Source organism: Oreochromis aureus, linkage group 19, assembly GCF_013358895.1.
Source record: "Oreochromis aureus strain Israel breed Guangdong linkage group 19, ZZ_aureus, whole genome shotgun sequence".
Taxonomy (NCBI): Eukaryota; Metazoa; Chordata; class Actinopteri; order Cichliformes; family Cichlidae; genus Oreochromis; species Oreochromis aureus.
In genome coordinates, this window is record NC_052960.1 from 12,590,014 (window position 1) to 12,605,714 (window position 15,701).

At 40.1% G+C, this 15,701-nt stretch overlaps 1 protein-coding gene across 4 annotated transcripts in view; it reads left to right on the plus strand.

The window, feature by feature from the left end:
* The window catches only part of LOC116310324 (DNA (cytosine-5)-methyltransferase 3A-like), a 44,118-nt gene that overhangs the window by 22,723 nt on the left and 5,694 nt on the right, over positions 1-15,701 (plus strand). For 2 of the 4 annotated variants that reach the window (XM_039603759.1, XM_039603760.1), the window contains 14 exons: positions 4,772-5,155; positions 5,758-5,916; positions 6,166-6,273; positions 6,911-7,067; positions 7,229-7,375; positions 8,049-8,093; positions 9,275-9,354; positions 9,491-9,603; positions 13,191-13,374; positions 13,475-13,559; positions 13,887-14,032; positions 14,533-14,623; positions 14,787-14,935; positions 15,414-15,514. In XM_039603759.1, the coding sequence (XP_039459693.1) occupies positions 4,772-5,155; positions 5,758-5,916; positions 6,166-6,273; positions 6,911-7,067; positions 7,229-7,375; positions 8,049-8,093; positions 9,275-9,354; positions 9,491-9,603; positions 13,191-13,374; positions 13,475-13,559; positions 13,887-14,032; positions 14,533-14,623; positions 14,787-14,935; positions 15,414-15,514 (1,949 nt within the window). The remainder of the gene's footprint in view (positions 1-4,771; positions 5,156-5,757; positions 5,917-6,165; positions 6,274-6,910; positions 7,068-7,228; positions 7,376-8,048; positions 8,094-9,274; positions 9,355-9,490; positions 9,604-13,190; positions 13,375-13,474; positions 13,560-13,886; positions 14,033-14,532; positions 14,624-14,786; positions 14,936-15,413; positions 15,515-15,701) is intronic. The other 2 variants (XM_031727088.2, XM_039603761.1) reach the window with 1 other exon arrangement.

The window sequence follows — 15,701 nt, forward strand, 5'->3', positions numbered from 1 at the left end:
TTACTGTAAAAACTCAATCACTTAGAAATATTTTAAGTGTCTTTAGAGCCTCGTTGGGTTTTTTTTTTTTTAACAACTCCAGTTGTGGATTAAAGGAGAACTTGATTTATGTATTCATGTGTAGCTCTGTAAAATTCCTAATTATCTCTTAAAAGGATGTAATACAATGGGAAACAGATGGCCTTTTTTAAAATGTATTTTTTGGGTGATGTGACCCCCCGCCCCCCCTCTTCCAAGGACACTCATGTTGTGGGGATCAGTGCTAAAATCAGCCTAATGAAAGCAGTAGCCACTAAACATGACATTTGTGCATTTTTGCAAAGTATTTCCATGCTAAAAGCTTTTTCAAAGCTTAGGATCAGATTATTCTCCATTTGGAGTTAACTACACCTGTTGTGGCTTTAGTTTTTATTATTTCGCTGCAGTTCTGCTCAGCAGATAAGCTTAGGTCTTTGCACTGAAAAGACATCTCACTGCATTATCCATCACACAGTCACACAAATGAGTCCCCGCTGTGCCTCCCCTGCCTGTTGCGCATGACAGACTACTGCATTCAAAGGTCACACTCTTTTGTGTTGTTTCAAAGGCTCAGTGTAATTTTTGTGACAGTGTATTTCATCTAATGTTTAGGATACCTGATTGCTTTGACTAAACGGCATTTTTTCTTGAAGTTTTAACACGCTTCTCTCTGTTATCAGATTTGATTTTGTCTTTGTAGCTGGATCATATTATTTTTAACATGCACAGTGCTATTTCATCTCAGCAACTGCACTTTTAAGTCTTTGACCCGTAAATACTGAGAAGTCTATAACTTGTAAAGTTAATAACCATATAATAGACAGTTGCTGACTGCAGCTATGCAGTAAAAGTGACCTTTTTGTTAACAAGTGCTGCCAGATTTGATAGTAAAGTATCATCTGCACACCCCAGAGACCAATATCACTTCTCTTTTTTTTTCTTCCTCCATTGCAGTGCACTCTGTCACCCCTTGAGCCCTCAGGGTATCATGCAGCATAGCCTCTAAGTCCGATTATCCCTTATTGTGCGCCCAACATGTCTCCACAGTCTGCCAGGGACCTGCAGAGCTTCTGTTTTCTCTCTGCTCAAAACAAAGTCCGCAATCACTGGAAGCTTAGTCTTGCATGATACTTTTTAACATTTAACATAGTTTTTGGGAGGGTGGGGGGAGGGGGATTGTGTAGTTGTTTTCAGCACATTTATTTTGCTGTGTTTTTACAACTACAGTATGTCTGCTGTCATTTTTGGTATTGTTGTTCAGCACAGCGTGACAGCGGATATATGGTATTTCTGGTATCTGGTATTTCTAAGCTGTCAGTGACGGGCAGGCGTGTGTAAGTGATAAAGACCGCATTGTGTCTCTGCTACCTCCTTTCGTATTTTCCCCTTTAGACTCTGAGGGCCTGTCTTGCTGGTGGAGCTGCACACACACTGTGAGGCCCCCAAAAGGGGGCAAGACAAATATCTGGTTCTTATAGCCACTGTACTTTCTCTCCTCCCCCCACTGGCATTTTCAGCGTCACTTTCTCATTGGCTACGAGGAGAAGGAGTCATGGAGACAGCCGAGTCCTAAAAACACAAAAAAGAATGCAGGAAAAAGGTGCTTCATTGGCTTTTACAGATAACTCCGTATACCTGCAATTACCAGTCAACAAATATGAAGAAACTCAGTGCCAGTTTAATTCATTAAACCTCCCTTCCAGTTACTCTTAAGTCAGCTCATTTCGTCACACCTACACCAGCAACTACCCTCCTCACTTGCCCATAACAACACAGATTATTCCACCACAAACTATATCAGCTTAACTGGCATTTGGTAGTTTTTGCAGTTTACCAACTGGAACCGCACATTCACGCAGGGCTCTCGAACACTAACTTCAGTGTTCTTGTACTGGAGCCAAGAGGCCTAACACATATGGCCGAGGGCTTTGAACCATCCATCCCACACTACAGTACAGATATTTATAAACCACAGCAGAGCCTCTTGATTGAAGAGCACATGTTTCTACTCTTCTGCGCCGACACCCCTCCCCATGCTCGGCACTACCTCCCCTTAAAGGCGCTATTGTTTACTAGTCACACTGGGGGAGAGGACGGAGCGTTGTGCTATACTCTCTCTCAGCCTCTCTGCTGTTTGACTTTTTTTTCTCCTCTTCCCACAGAGCCTCTGAGTGAGATATGAGAACCTGAGAAACACTTGAGCAAAAGTAAGCACAGCTGTGCAGCACTGCTCTCACGTGGAGCCTATAGTATGACCAGCACGTGTTTACATATGGTACTGCATATATTCTGTGTGTGACAAAGGAAAAGAAAGAAAGGAAGAAGAAAGTTAGCACGTGTTTGCAGTACAGTTCTACTGGGTGTGTGTTTGAGAGAGAGAGAGAGAGAGAGAGAGAGACATCAGAATGAGTGCAGCTGTTGGGGATTTACTGTGAGAGGCTTAAGTCCCGGCTGTGTCTCGTCCTCTCTGATCGACCTAGCGGTTCAGTGTCAGGTACCACAAACCAAGTGAACGCTACACTGCAGGTCTGTACACTATAGAGTTATTGTATACGGTGTTGCTGATGAACAGGTCTCACACACGGAGATAAAGACGTGTTTGCAGAGGCTCCCATTCTGCATTTACACAGCAGAAATGAGGCGTACCTCTTATGTTCTATAGCTAAATGGCTTCAAATCCGTCAGCCTCTGTACGGCTATATCTATATCTGAGGGAAACATTTCATGCATGACCAGATTTATGGAAGACTGGGCTGCGTAACAAATTGTTACCCTTGCGAGTAAAAAAACAGTGTCCATAGAACTTGCTGGCACTTTTACATATTTTTTACCTCTTTGAAATATTGCTTCTATATTTCCTTGAGGTTAGTAAGAACCCCCCCCCCAAAAAAACCCATCACACCACCCCCTATAACCAAGCACTTTGTGACAGTAGGAAGGAAATACACTCTTTTAACATGAGGAAACCTTTAGCAGAAGCAGGATCAGGGAGGGGCAGCCATCTGCTGCGACCGGTTGGGCATGACGGGAGGAAGACAGGACAAAAGATACACGATGGGAGAAATATTTAATCATTAATAAAGATTAAATGTGATTTAGTGATGTATAAACACAGGTAGTGAAAAGAGACTGAATGAGCAACAGGAAGACCCCCTAGCAGCCTAAGCCTGTTGCAGCATTACTAAAGAAGGGTTCAGGCTCACCTGATCCATATCTTGCAATAAGCTTTATCAAAAACGAAAGTTTTTAGCCTAATCTTAAAAATCGTGAGGGTTTCTGTCTCTCCAAGGATTTTTAAGATACGGCGGGACTTCTGCCTGTAATTCAATTCTGAATTTAACAGGCAGTCAACTATGTGAAGCTAAATTTTGAAGAAATATGGTCTATCTTTCTAATCCGTCTACACTCTCGCTCTCCCCTTCTTTCGCTCTAAACTTTTGACCAATCAGAAGTCCCCTTCTTTCTCCTTCTTCCACTCTAGACTTTTGACCAATCATCGATCAGGACGAATTGCACTACAGTATGGTCCATCCCCGCTGCAGCGTTCAGGATCAATTGAAGGCTTTTCAATGAGTTTTTAAAGCAACCTGATTATAACGAATTACAGTAGCTCAGCCTAGAAGTGAGGCACAGGTGACACATCATTTATCTACCTTTGTTTATTTTCAATTAATTTTTTAACTTGAAAATGTCAAACTGTGCCTATTATTGTGGTTTAGGAATGTTGCAAATAGATAAATACTCACTTAAAGGACGTTGGTAAATGATTAAGCTTCAGTTTAACACTTCAGTAGGTTGTCGATCAAACACAAACCACACAGTGTTATCAGGCTAAAGGGTCGCACACCCATGTTTGGCTTCAAAGCGTGGGGGTTTCTGCTCTCATAGCCAAGAGATTTGCTATATGAGGATTTGGTTCAAATAATCTAGATTTTTCAGAGAGTTTTGAGGAATATTGTAGTCAATGAAGTTAAGACAGCAAATATTTGCAATCTTAATGTTTCATCATTGCTTGGCTGATTTTTTTTTTTGCACGTACCTTGGATTCCTGGGTTTCCTGTGCTTCATTATATATCTTGACAAGTTGGTGGGGTATTAGTTAAGTTATTAGCTAGTGCTAACATGCTGAAAAAGACGGCTGCTATAAATAAAGTATCACTCACCAAAACTGGTGCACAGAATTCTTGAAAAGGTACAATTATTTGCACAGCAAGTCAGTATTTGTCACACAGTTGCATGAAAAGACACAAAATGAGAGACGCAGGTGAAGTCTGGAACATAGCTAGCTGTTACAGCTGCGTCCACCTGTGAGTCGCACTGGCCACGTCCCTAATTTTAAAGCTTAATAATATTTAAAACGGAGGTGTAAACAAATCAGATCCTGCACAGCTGGTATGAATTTTTCTATAAATACCAAAACCATGTTTTAACATGTGAGGGTATGGTTATTGAGTTGCTATTGGAGCCAGCCTCAAATGGAAAATCCAGAAAGTGTAGCTTTGTGCTCTTACTGGTTAGCTTCATCACAAGTGGCTTCTTTTTCTTCTTTTTTCACAGTTATTCTTCAGCTGTTTGTATTAATATACATAAGTCTGATTTGGTCACATTTATACATTTTTTTTGTATATTATATATTTTTAAATCCTCTAATAGTGTAAATTCCTGATATCTTGATATCTAGCTTAAACTTACTTAAACTCAGTGACTGCACGCATCATGTCCTCATCTCTGTTATCACTTGGCTTTGTTTCAGGCAGAGAAAAAGGCCAAACAGATGTCAGCAATGAACGCGATGAAGGATCACGAGGATAATGAAACAGAGACCCGGAATGAAGAGGTCTCAATAATCAAACACCCACAGCCTTCAAAGCAGCAGCAGCAGCCGCAGCAGCAGCAGCTGCAGCCGCAGCCGCACACTAAGTCTCAGTCACAGCCTCAGTATCAACAGCAATCGCCGCTGGTGCTGCCACAGCAACAGCAACAACTGCAACATCAGCAGCCACCTCAGCAGCAGCAACAGCAGCAACAGCCTACTGACCCAGCTTCCCCCACTGTGGCCACGACCCCTGAGCCTGTCGCCATCGAAGGAGAAGACAAGACATCCCCCAAGTCTCCAGACACTGAGTCTGAGTATGAGGTAAGATCATTTTGTTTTTCCCACTGACTCGTGTCTGGTTGTAAGCTAACCGGCTGTCTGTACTGGATAAAGGATCCAGTTGACGGTGAGGGTTCATCTTTATCATGCAAGGTAGTCGGTCACGTTCTGGGAATGTATTCATTTCAGATATTTACATAATTTCCTCTGGGATTATTAAGAATTCTGATTTTGACATCTGCAAACTTTAAAGGGCAAACGAAGCATTCAAATAAATGACAGGTTTTTAAATATGCACTAATTTAACGGTTGTTTAGAGTAGATATGTGTAAATCAATTACTTAATTCGCCAAATATTCAGCCTATTTTCATAAGCCATACTTTTTTCACAGTTTTCTCCCACATAAAAATCCCTGGCCTTGTTAAGATATTTTATGGGATAGTGAGTTTAGCTTTCTCAGAAAAAAAAGAAAGTGATTTGTGATGTTGCTACAGTCACGATTTTCATATAAACTTTTTTATCTAAGCGATCTAACCATCCCAAAAGTAAAAAATATCCCTAGACAGGCTGTTGAAAAAAGGTTTCACAACTCTGCCCACAAGTCAAAGCAGAGGAGATGATTTGTCTTTTATTTTGGCTGCAGGACGGTCGTGGTTTTGGCATCGGCGAGCTGGTTTGGGGGAAGCTCCGAGGATTCTCTTGGTGGCCAGGCCGCATCGTATCCTGGTGGATGACGGGACGTAGCAGAGCTGCTGAGGGAACCAGATGGGTCATGTGGTTTGGAGATGGAAAATTCTCAGTGGTGAGTCTCTAGAGCCAACATTAATATTGCTGTTAGGTCATTTTTTTTTTCTTCTTCAAGCAAAACAGACGTCTGTTTATAGTGACAGCCACAGACTTTATAATGAGCTTATTGGTTTTATTTACTCAGCCAGATGATCCTTTAGAATACAAACAGAAAACTCAATGTCCGGAAAGTTTTTTTACCTCAACACGATTTCTTTAAACATGCGGTGTAAATAATCATTTATTTTTATGTGTATTTTCACAGGTTTGTGTAGAGAAACTATTGCCTTTAAGTTCCTTTAACAATGCCTTTCACCAACCAACTTACAACAAGCAGCCCATGTACAGGAAAGCCATCTACGAAGTCTTACAGGTGAGCATGAGAGCAAATTTTAGGGCACAGCTTTCGTTGTAGTTAAACCTTTAAACTTACGCAGGGAATGTGTGTGATATTCATATTTTTCACATGTGTAAAGTAACAGTTTACATTTTTATGACGTGTTTTCAATCTTTCATGTAAAGATTTCAATATCTGCTGTGCTATTAAACCAAGGCCTACTGACACTTAGCTTGGCATAGCATAAAGACTTGAAGCAGGGTTGAAGCAGCTGCAATGGTTCTTTAGAAAGGCCACGAATTGTCTGTTTCATTCAAAAATGTGTGTGTCTTTTTGCAGATATAGAATAAGAAGTAACTTTACTCCATGTTCCCCAGTCTTTCAGGAAGAGGGTCTTTAAGAAGCTTTATGAAAATTGCAGAAACGTTCCTGCAATTACCATAATTTGGAGAGCCAAATGCAAAAAAAAGAAAAGAACTAATTTCAAAATAAGTGCTCTCAATGAGAAATTCAAGAGCAAAATTATCCAAGACGCCCCGCAGGCAGAGCCCTCTCAAATTATCCACCCATTTTAGGCATAGTATTAAACTGAATGGGACTAAAGGATCTTTACTGTAAATATCATAGAATAAGAATACATTTTTGGTGAAAAACATTTTGAATGTGTTTGTAGGTGGCTAGCAGCCGGGCAGGAAAAGCCTTCATGGCCTGCCCTGACAGTGATGAGACAGAGACCTCAAAATCCGTGGAAATGTTAAACAAGCAGATGATTGAGTGGGCTATGACAGGATTTCAGCCCACTGGACCCAAAGGCTTGGAGCCACCAGAAGGTAAGATGACATCACTATTTTAACCCTTTTTATGACCCATCTGGAAGAGTTAAAAATTGCTATATCTAATGGCATAGCAGATGTATTCTATACACTTGGTAATTAAAAACATCCGTAACATTTGCTGCAATATCAATTGTTGCTTCTGTTGTGCACCCCAGAGGAGCGTAACCCATACAAAGAAGTTTATCCTGAAATATGGGTAGAGCCAGAAGCAGCAGCCTATACACCTCCTCCAGCCAAAAAGCCTCGCAAAAGCACAGCAGAGAAACCTAAGGTCAAGGACATCATTGATGAGAGAACACGAGGTAAGGTGCCTCATTTATTGGCTTATATTGGAGTCATGAACTCTTTGTCCGGCTCCTTGGGGAGGTTGCGGCGGTGTTTTACATCACTATAGTGGTCTGGGAGGTAAGGTATGGACAAAAGATCCATTAGCGAGTGATGTGAGAAGGCGAAAAGATTCAGGTTGCTCGAAAGACAATAAGTAGATGCTATCTAGAAAGACGGTGCCCTGTCTTTATTACAAGTATAACTCATCTTCCGTCTATTGTCTCTTCCAAATGACAAAAGAAGAAAAGAAGTGTAATTCAATTCAGTTTTATTTATATAGTGTCAAATCACAACAACAGTTGCCTTAAGGTGCTTTATAATGTGAAATAAAGATCCTATAGTAATACAAAGAAAACAGAGGAAAGTCCAACAATAACATAACCAAATCTGTATTTTGACTGACCCATCAAAAAGTCTGTTAGTTACATTATTTCTTTAACTCTCATGAAAGCATTTGCGCTGTCGGGCATTATCATGATGACTGATACTTTAAGTGGTTTCTGACATGTTTGGCGAAGAAGTTTTATTTGCGCGATACCATCTTAAATTTTAGTTTTATTTATATTTTCCTATATTTTTCTGAATTTACTTCTAAAAAAAATGAAGGAACTAACACAGATTCCTTTACCCTTTATTTCTCTGTGTCAGAGCGACTTGTTTATGAAGTGAGACAAAAGTGCCGCAGCTTAGAGGGTAAGTGAAACATTCTCTGTGTGCTCTTGCTTGTAGCAACCCTGAAGGGCCTCTCGGGAGGCACCGACACACCTCTTATTTGTACCTGTTGTTGACGGGCAAAGCTGATGAAATGCATGCATCTGTGTTCACAAAATAACAATGAGTAAAAATGAGGAAATGGGTTTTCTGTTATTTCATCTACCTTATTAGCAGCTTTGTTTGTTTTCTCATAGCCTGCTAGCCAAACTAACTAGATCTAGACCTACAGTTGTGGTCAGATGTTTACACACTCTTATGGTCATGAATAATAATTTGGGGCTCAAACATATACATACACCCCCACTAACATCTCATTCAATCTCTCTTAGCAAGTTGCAGCTCAACCCTTCTGAGCCATCAGCAAGCTTCTGGAATAATTATGGCTGTATATCTGACTGGTCTTCTAGGTGGTATTGACAGAATTAATTTAAATTTGTTGGTTTTCTGGCACGGACCCATCTTTTAAACACAGTACACAAATTTTCAATAAGGTTCAGGTTGAAGCCTTGGAAAGGCCATTCCAGAAGCTTAATTTTAGCCTGCTTTATTCATTTTAAAATCAGTTTTGATGTGTATTTGGGATTGTTGCCATGCTGGGACATCCAATTATATCAAAGTTTCAACCAGCTGTTGATTTGAGGTGGAGTTAAAGGATTGGGTGACGCTAACACCATGCTTGACAATTACCTGACAGCTGGACAGCGAAGTGTTTCTAGGTTGAAACACTCACCTTTACTACTCTAAACATGCTTCTTGCTGTTGTTGCCTATCCTTTTTTTATGCTGGCAAAGAGATCACTAATGAGAAGCTAACAGGCCTTGTCAAGTTAAAAGACATTACAGAACCTTCAGCACCAGTTATTCAAATATTTAAGTGAGTGTGTGTATACTTCTGACCCTGTTTAGATAAGAGAAAATCCAAAATAAAGTCAAACTTGTGCAAAGATGTATGCTGTGCAATCATCTCACTCTGGAAAAATAACAGGAAATCATTAAAAGTACAAATTACCCTTCGTGTCCCATGATGAGCGTATGGAAACTTATGACCACAACTGTATCTCATACATATTCAAATTGTTTCATAGAGGTGTGAGTTCTGGGTGCTCACTCCTCTCAGAGCTCTGCCTGTTAAATACTAACATGGTGTTTCTCTTACTGCAGACATCTGTATCTCCTGTGGAAGTCTGAATGTTAGCCTTGAGCACCCTCTTTTTGCTGGAGGAATGTGTCAGAGTTGCAAGGTAAGCAAGGCTTAGACTTGGACTCAACTAGGGTGTTATTAAAAGTCACAGCAAATTTCCTAATAAACAACACATATTTTAAGCAGCAACTGATGTGACCACGTGCCTTAGAGTATATTTTGGATATTTTTTGCAGAACTGCTTCCTAGAATGTGCTTATCAATATGACGACGATGGCTACCAGTCATACTGCACTATCTGCTGCGGGGGACGAGAGGTGCTCATGTGTGGGAACAACAATTGTTGTCGGTAAGGTTTCTATCATGAGAGCCTGTGTTACAATTACATGGATGTGCATGGAGTCTGGTAGAACTAGATTTAGTCTACATATACAGCTACACATTACCTGACCTGAGCACAGCCTTTTTTTATAGTTTTGATATGCTAAGTGGTTGAGACAACAGTTGGATTTTTAAAACCATAGCTATGAGGGATTTTCTTGGTGCAAAGTTGACAGGAAGGCAACAGTAACTGAAATAACTGCTCATTACAACCGAGGTATGTAGAAGAGCATCTCTAAATTTGCAACACGTCAAACCTTGAAGCATTAGAAGCCTACAGCAGCAGAAGACCACACCAAGTGGCACTCCTGTGAGCTAAGAACAAGAAACTAAAAATAACTGACCTTCCATAACCTAAATCTACTGTTAGTAGAGTATGAAAGGGTCTTTAAAAAACCTTGCAATCTTTGCAAACTTCTCAAATGCTTTCTTCACATATTTATTACAGGATGTTCAGCCAATTGACGTATTCTCAAATCTCTTTGTCATAAAAATACTCATAAAATTATTGCTTAATGAAGAACATTGTGAAGCTGTGTAGCAAATAACAGCAATATTTTTTATTTTTGAATAGGACAGTGGTTAACATGTACTTGCCTCTAAATTTACAGTTGTTTTTCCAGCACAGATAGCAGGATTGTGCTTTTACTGCTCATATTGGATGCACAATAAAGGCTTTGTGATGGGTCACTAATCTCATAGCAGTGATGTAAGGCAACGTCGTGGCGGTCCAGTGGAGAACTTGCTGATAGCAAATATTTTATAAAGTGTGGTTGCACTGTATTTCTGTTGAATAGGGCATTGTTAAACATAAAGAAACAGACTGGTGTTCTCACACAGTTAGACTGAAGTCTAGAAAAATACCATTGAGAACAGATTGAGCTTTGTCAGAGGCATGCTGGACTGATCAGAAACAATGCTATTTTTGGATGGTGGCGCTTGACATTTGGATGACATTGTTGACGATAACTTGCTGCTTCTCAAAACCCACAAACCCCATAAAAACCTTTTTATCTAGACCTTTTAAATATAAAACAAAGAGTGATAATGAAACTGTGCACCTTTTCTTGACCTATGACTGATAAACTGATATAGAGAGGAGAGACATGTCAGTCATGGTCATATTGTATAATTTTATTTAAAGGACACAGATATTCTCCTACGATCATGACGGTCAGCAAACCCCCTCATACGAGTCCTTGGTACTCATTGGTTGATTTTCTTTTTGATCTCAGCCTGTAATTATTTGGAATTGTATCTTGCCTACTTGATGAAGTATTCAAACCACCTTTGTGGTTGTTCTTATTACAGCAGGTGACTCCAGGGCAACATTTGTCTGTCATAAAACACACACTGATAGCTGGTGACTTTGGAGGCCATGTGAGTACAGTGAAGATGTTGAAGACGCAATTTTGAGATTATTTGTGCTTTATATCAAGGTACATCAGAAGATGGGTACACTATGATCATAAAGGGGGTGGATGAGGTCAGCAAGAGTATTCAAACTGGCTGTAGTGTTAAGACCAAATTCTGACCTTACCATCTGAACGTAGCAGAAGAAATTGAGACTTATCAGACCAGGCAACAGTTCTCCTGTCATCTACTTTCCCATTTTGGTGAGCGTCAGTTTCCTGTTCTTAGCTGACAGAAGTGGCACGCGGTGTGGTCTTCTACCACTCCAGCCCATTAACCTTCAAGGTTTTAAGTGTCGCATGTTGAAAGACGCTCTTCGGCATACCTTGGTTGTAACAAGTGGTTATTTGAGTAACGGTTGGTTTCCTATTAGTGTGAAGCTGTTCTCCTTGGACCTCTGATATCAACAAGGCATTTTTACCCAGAGAACTGCTGCTCAGTGGATATTTCATCTTTTATGAACCATCCTCTGTATTCCTTTCTAATCTGGTAATAAACTATGCCAGATGCATCTGGCTTTGCTTTTGGCTAATAATTACCCTGGCAATCAAATTTTCAACAGAGGCATTGTACCACTCTGTCTTCTGTGTGTGGGGGGCTCTTTCAGTCACAACTTCCTCTTCTAGTTAAACCATTACTGCTAGACCAAACATTTCTCCTTACAGTCCTACTGGCACTAACGAAAGACTTAATAGACTTATTTGTTGAGTTTTTTTAAGCGATTTTTCCTAAAAATGCAAATAACCTGTGTAGTGGAGGTATCAGGGATAGACACAGTTATGGCACTGATTCACTCCTTAGCACTACGGTCACCCTGGTGTGTCAGCCAGAACACCACTTAAGGCCAATTCTCCCAGAGCATGGAAAAAAAAAAGCTTAAGGTTTGGTTTGAGGAAGTTTATTTCCTTCACAGCTCAATTCCCGTGGCTGTAATCATGTGTGTGTGTGTGATTTTCTACAAAAGAAGTACATAATACAAATAAGTGATAAATAAGGTGAAGAGATAAGTGACATATCCAGATATAGTTAACATAACCATACATAAAGAAAGGAGCACAGTACTGTAAGGCAGTAATGCTAAACACAAAAAGGTGTATCTCTACATAAATCTATCCTTTAAATGAGCAGAGCAATGTAGTACACTTCTACTGCTTACACTATGCCAACCAAATAGCATTACTGCAAGGTTAAGTTAACGTCAGTACAGAGGAACTACTTCCGATAGTTGTACAAAATAAAGGCTCCTCCATTATGATCCGCCGTAATGCTTTTATGCTTTTATGCTTTTATTGCGATGGGGAAGTGGGAACATGATACTTCTGGTTGAACTACGACCCGCATTTTAGCGGTGCTCTTAACAAATTGTCCGCTATAAACTCCGTATTTTAAATTAAAGAATCACGAGCACCACATATACCATACAGGGAAGCTCTGGTAACACAGGAATTACTTTAGAAACATTGAGGATCGTACATGTGGCAAACTAAAGCCAAACCAGGATGAAGTAACTGACATCAATTAGCATGTGAAATGAGGCTGAACTCACGCATTGCGTGCGTGGCCTATACCGCTCCAACTATGAACTACATTAGCTCCTAAATGGCAAATATATCACAGTATCAACACAAATAAAGCAAGATGCAACACAGGTTAATACTCACTTACCATTCACACACACATCATATCCCACAGGAATCAGTGCACCCCCATTGGTACAACACTGCTCATCAGACACTAAAACTGCCCACCTTACTAACTGTATGACATCACCTGACGGTGGGCTGGTTCAAACTAACAGGTTAAATGCTAAATGAACAGTATATAAACTCGTATATAAACTTACAAACACCTGTTTAATAATTCAAATAGAATTATCCTATGAACTTTGGGGCCTTTTATACAACCTGGGTGAGCCCCATCAAACATGCAGAAGTGTTTTCACTTGCACGTTAGATTTCCTGCATTTCTATTCTCAGATCAAGACCATTTTAAACAGTTAATAGTTTATTTTGGTCTTCTAATGGAAAATGCAGTCTATCACATTTAGTCACTTAGTCGCTTACTGTACTTAACACTGTGACTGCTTTTAATAGGTAGGGTTAGCTATCATTTTAGAAGTAAATGTCCTTATCCTTGGCGCAGGTGCTTCTGTGTGGAGTGCGTGGACCTTCTTGTTGGTCAAGGAGCCGCCCACGCTGCCATCAAAGAAGACCCATGGAACTGCTACATGTGCGGTCAGAAGAGTGTGTTTGGTCTGCTGGAGCGTCGTAGCGATTGGCCCAGCCGTCTCCAGCGCTTCTTTGCAAATAATCACGATCAAGATTTTGTAAGTAATTGACCTTTAGGCCATAAATCTCAATCACCATCTGACTGAGGAGTCTGTCTCCTTTGTGTCTCACTGTTGCCCCCTCTGCCAATAATTTCAGGATCCACCAAAGCTTTACCCCCCAGTCATGGCGGAGAAGAGGAAGCCCATTCGTGTCCTGTCGCTATTTGATGGCATAGCCACAGGTTAGACAATGTTCCCCAGTTTGTGTTATCAAAAATGAGATGGATTTACTTTCTTCCTTTATTAGTCGGAACGTTGCCATGTATCAGTCACTGCACATGAGAAATTTCATACCATATATAACTAGCTATACTATAACTATAGTAACTAGCGTTACTGCTATTGGGAAGAATTGAACTGAATGTTCATTTTTTGTGTTAGTCATCATAGGATTTATTTATTAGGGATAGCTCCAGTTCTTCAGATCAGATCATTTAAGTGGACAGATTTTTTTAGACTGCCTCCTTCGTTTCTTTAAAAAAAAAAAATCTTTACTACACCCTGCCCAGGACTGCTGGTGCTCAAAGAACTTGGCATCCAAGTGGGTCGCTACGTAGCTTCTGAAGTGTGTGAAGACTCCATCACTGTGGGTATCGTCCGGCATGAGGGTCGCATCATGTACGTTGGAGACGTGCGGAACATCACGCGCAAACATGTGAGTTTATCTTCCTGTTGTGTCTGAGTGTCTTTTTTGCTTTGTTTTATGCTTTACATTTTTCCTATAATGTCCCATGCAAAAAGTATTTCAGACCACTGAAATCAAAGGAAAAATGTATACTTTGTGACATTACCTGGTGACCTAATCTAGGTCCTCCTCATGCTTTCACGCACATACATGCGCTGCATAAGGCAGGTTCTTTTGTTTATACCAGTTATAATAATACAAATGCATTAAAGGTGAATCTAAAGTCACAGAAACTGAAATGGGTTGTTTACCAGATGTACCAATGACCAACAGTGAGACCATGGTTTTCTTTGACACTTTACCTTGTCATATTAAAATCAACAGTGGAGACTAGAAGACAATAAAGACATTATAAAACATTCAAGCTCTAGCATCCGTATAGCTTGTTTTATTAGTATTTACTACTCACTAGGAGTTTGCTGGTTCAGTTCATAACCCTAATCCTGACTCTGACTCTTTTCTCTATACAGATAAACGAGTGGGGTCCTTTTGATCTAGTTATAGGTGGAAGCCCATGCAATGACCTCTCAATAGTCAATCCTGCAAGGAAGGGTCTTTATGGTAAGTTTAAATGAGTCCACTGCTCTTTTGCTTTGCTAATGTATTAGTTGTGAAATTCATTCATATATAAATTCACTGGGCTAAATAAATCACTAGAATATAAGGAGTTTATGTCTTTTGCTTTGCTTCAGCACCTTGTTTAATACCTCTTTCTATCTCACAGAGGGCACCGGACGCCTGTTCTTTGAGTTTTACCGACTGCTCCATGAGGCTCGGCCGAAGCAGGGAGAAGACAGGCCTTTCTTCTGGCTCTTTGAAAATGTGGTTGCTATGGGCGTCAGTGACAAGAGGGACATATCTCGCTTTTTAGAGGTTAATTTCTTTACTGATACCTGTAATCTTTACCTGCTGTAGGCTGTAGCTGTATGATGTGCCGCTGGTGAAGTGGGTATTGTTGGGTTTTGAATGCCCTCTTGTGGCAATAATTCATTATCTTTAGGCAAAAATTATGAGAATGGAGCTCTGACCTCTTGATCTTCATTCAACAGTTTAATATGCCATCTTTAATGCGCTGCAGTCTACTCCTAGATAGTGTTTCTGGTTATCTGTTAGGTGAAGCCCTCATTAGCTGTTAGAATAAAATACTCTCTTTTTTTAAATGACTGGCCACTGAGGAAACTGACAACTTGGAAGTTTAATTTTGACTCTTTTCTGTTATATTAACATTGTGCTATATAATGAAATTGTTGTTGTTGTGCGATTACACTTTTATTATTCTGTATGCAATCACAAGCTTTTTACCTTTGTTGCTTCCTGATTGGTGCTTGTTCTTCCTCGCCTCTGTTTTCAGTGTAACCCAGTGATGATCGATGCCAAGGAAGTGTCAGCTGCCCACCGTGCCCGTTACTTCTGGGGTAACCTTCCTGGCATGAACAGGTTGGTGTATGAATGGTGAGAGAAGAAGTAGTATTTAACAAAAAAAGTAACACTATAAAGGGACTGCATATGTAAAATTATACATTATACGGTCACGTTAAAACGAAGTAAAACCTAAATTCTTTAGTCCTTATCAAGTCTTAAAATTAGGCAAAAACAAACCTGAATGAACAACAACACAGGACATGTTACACTATGTTGT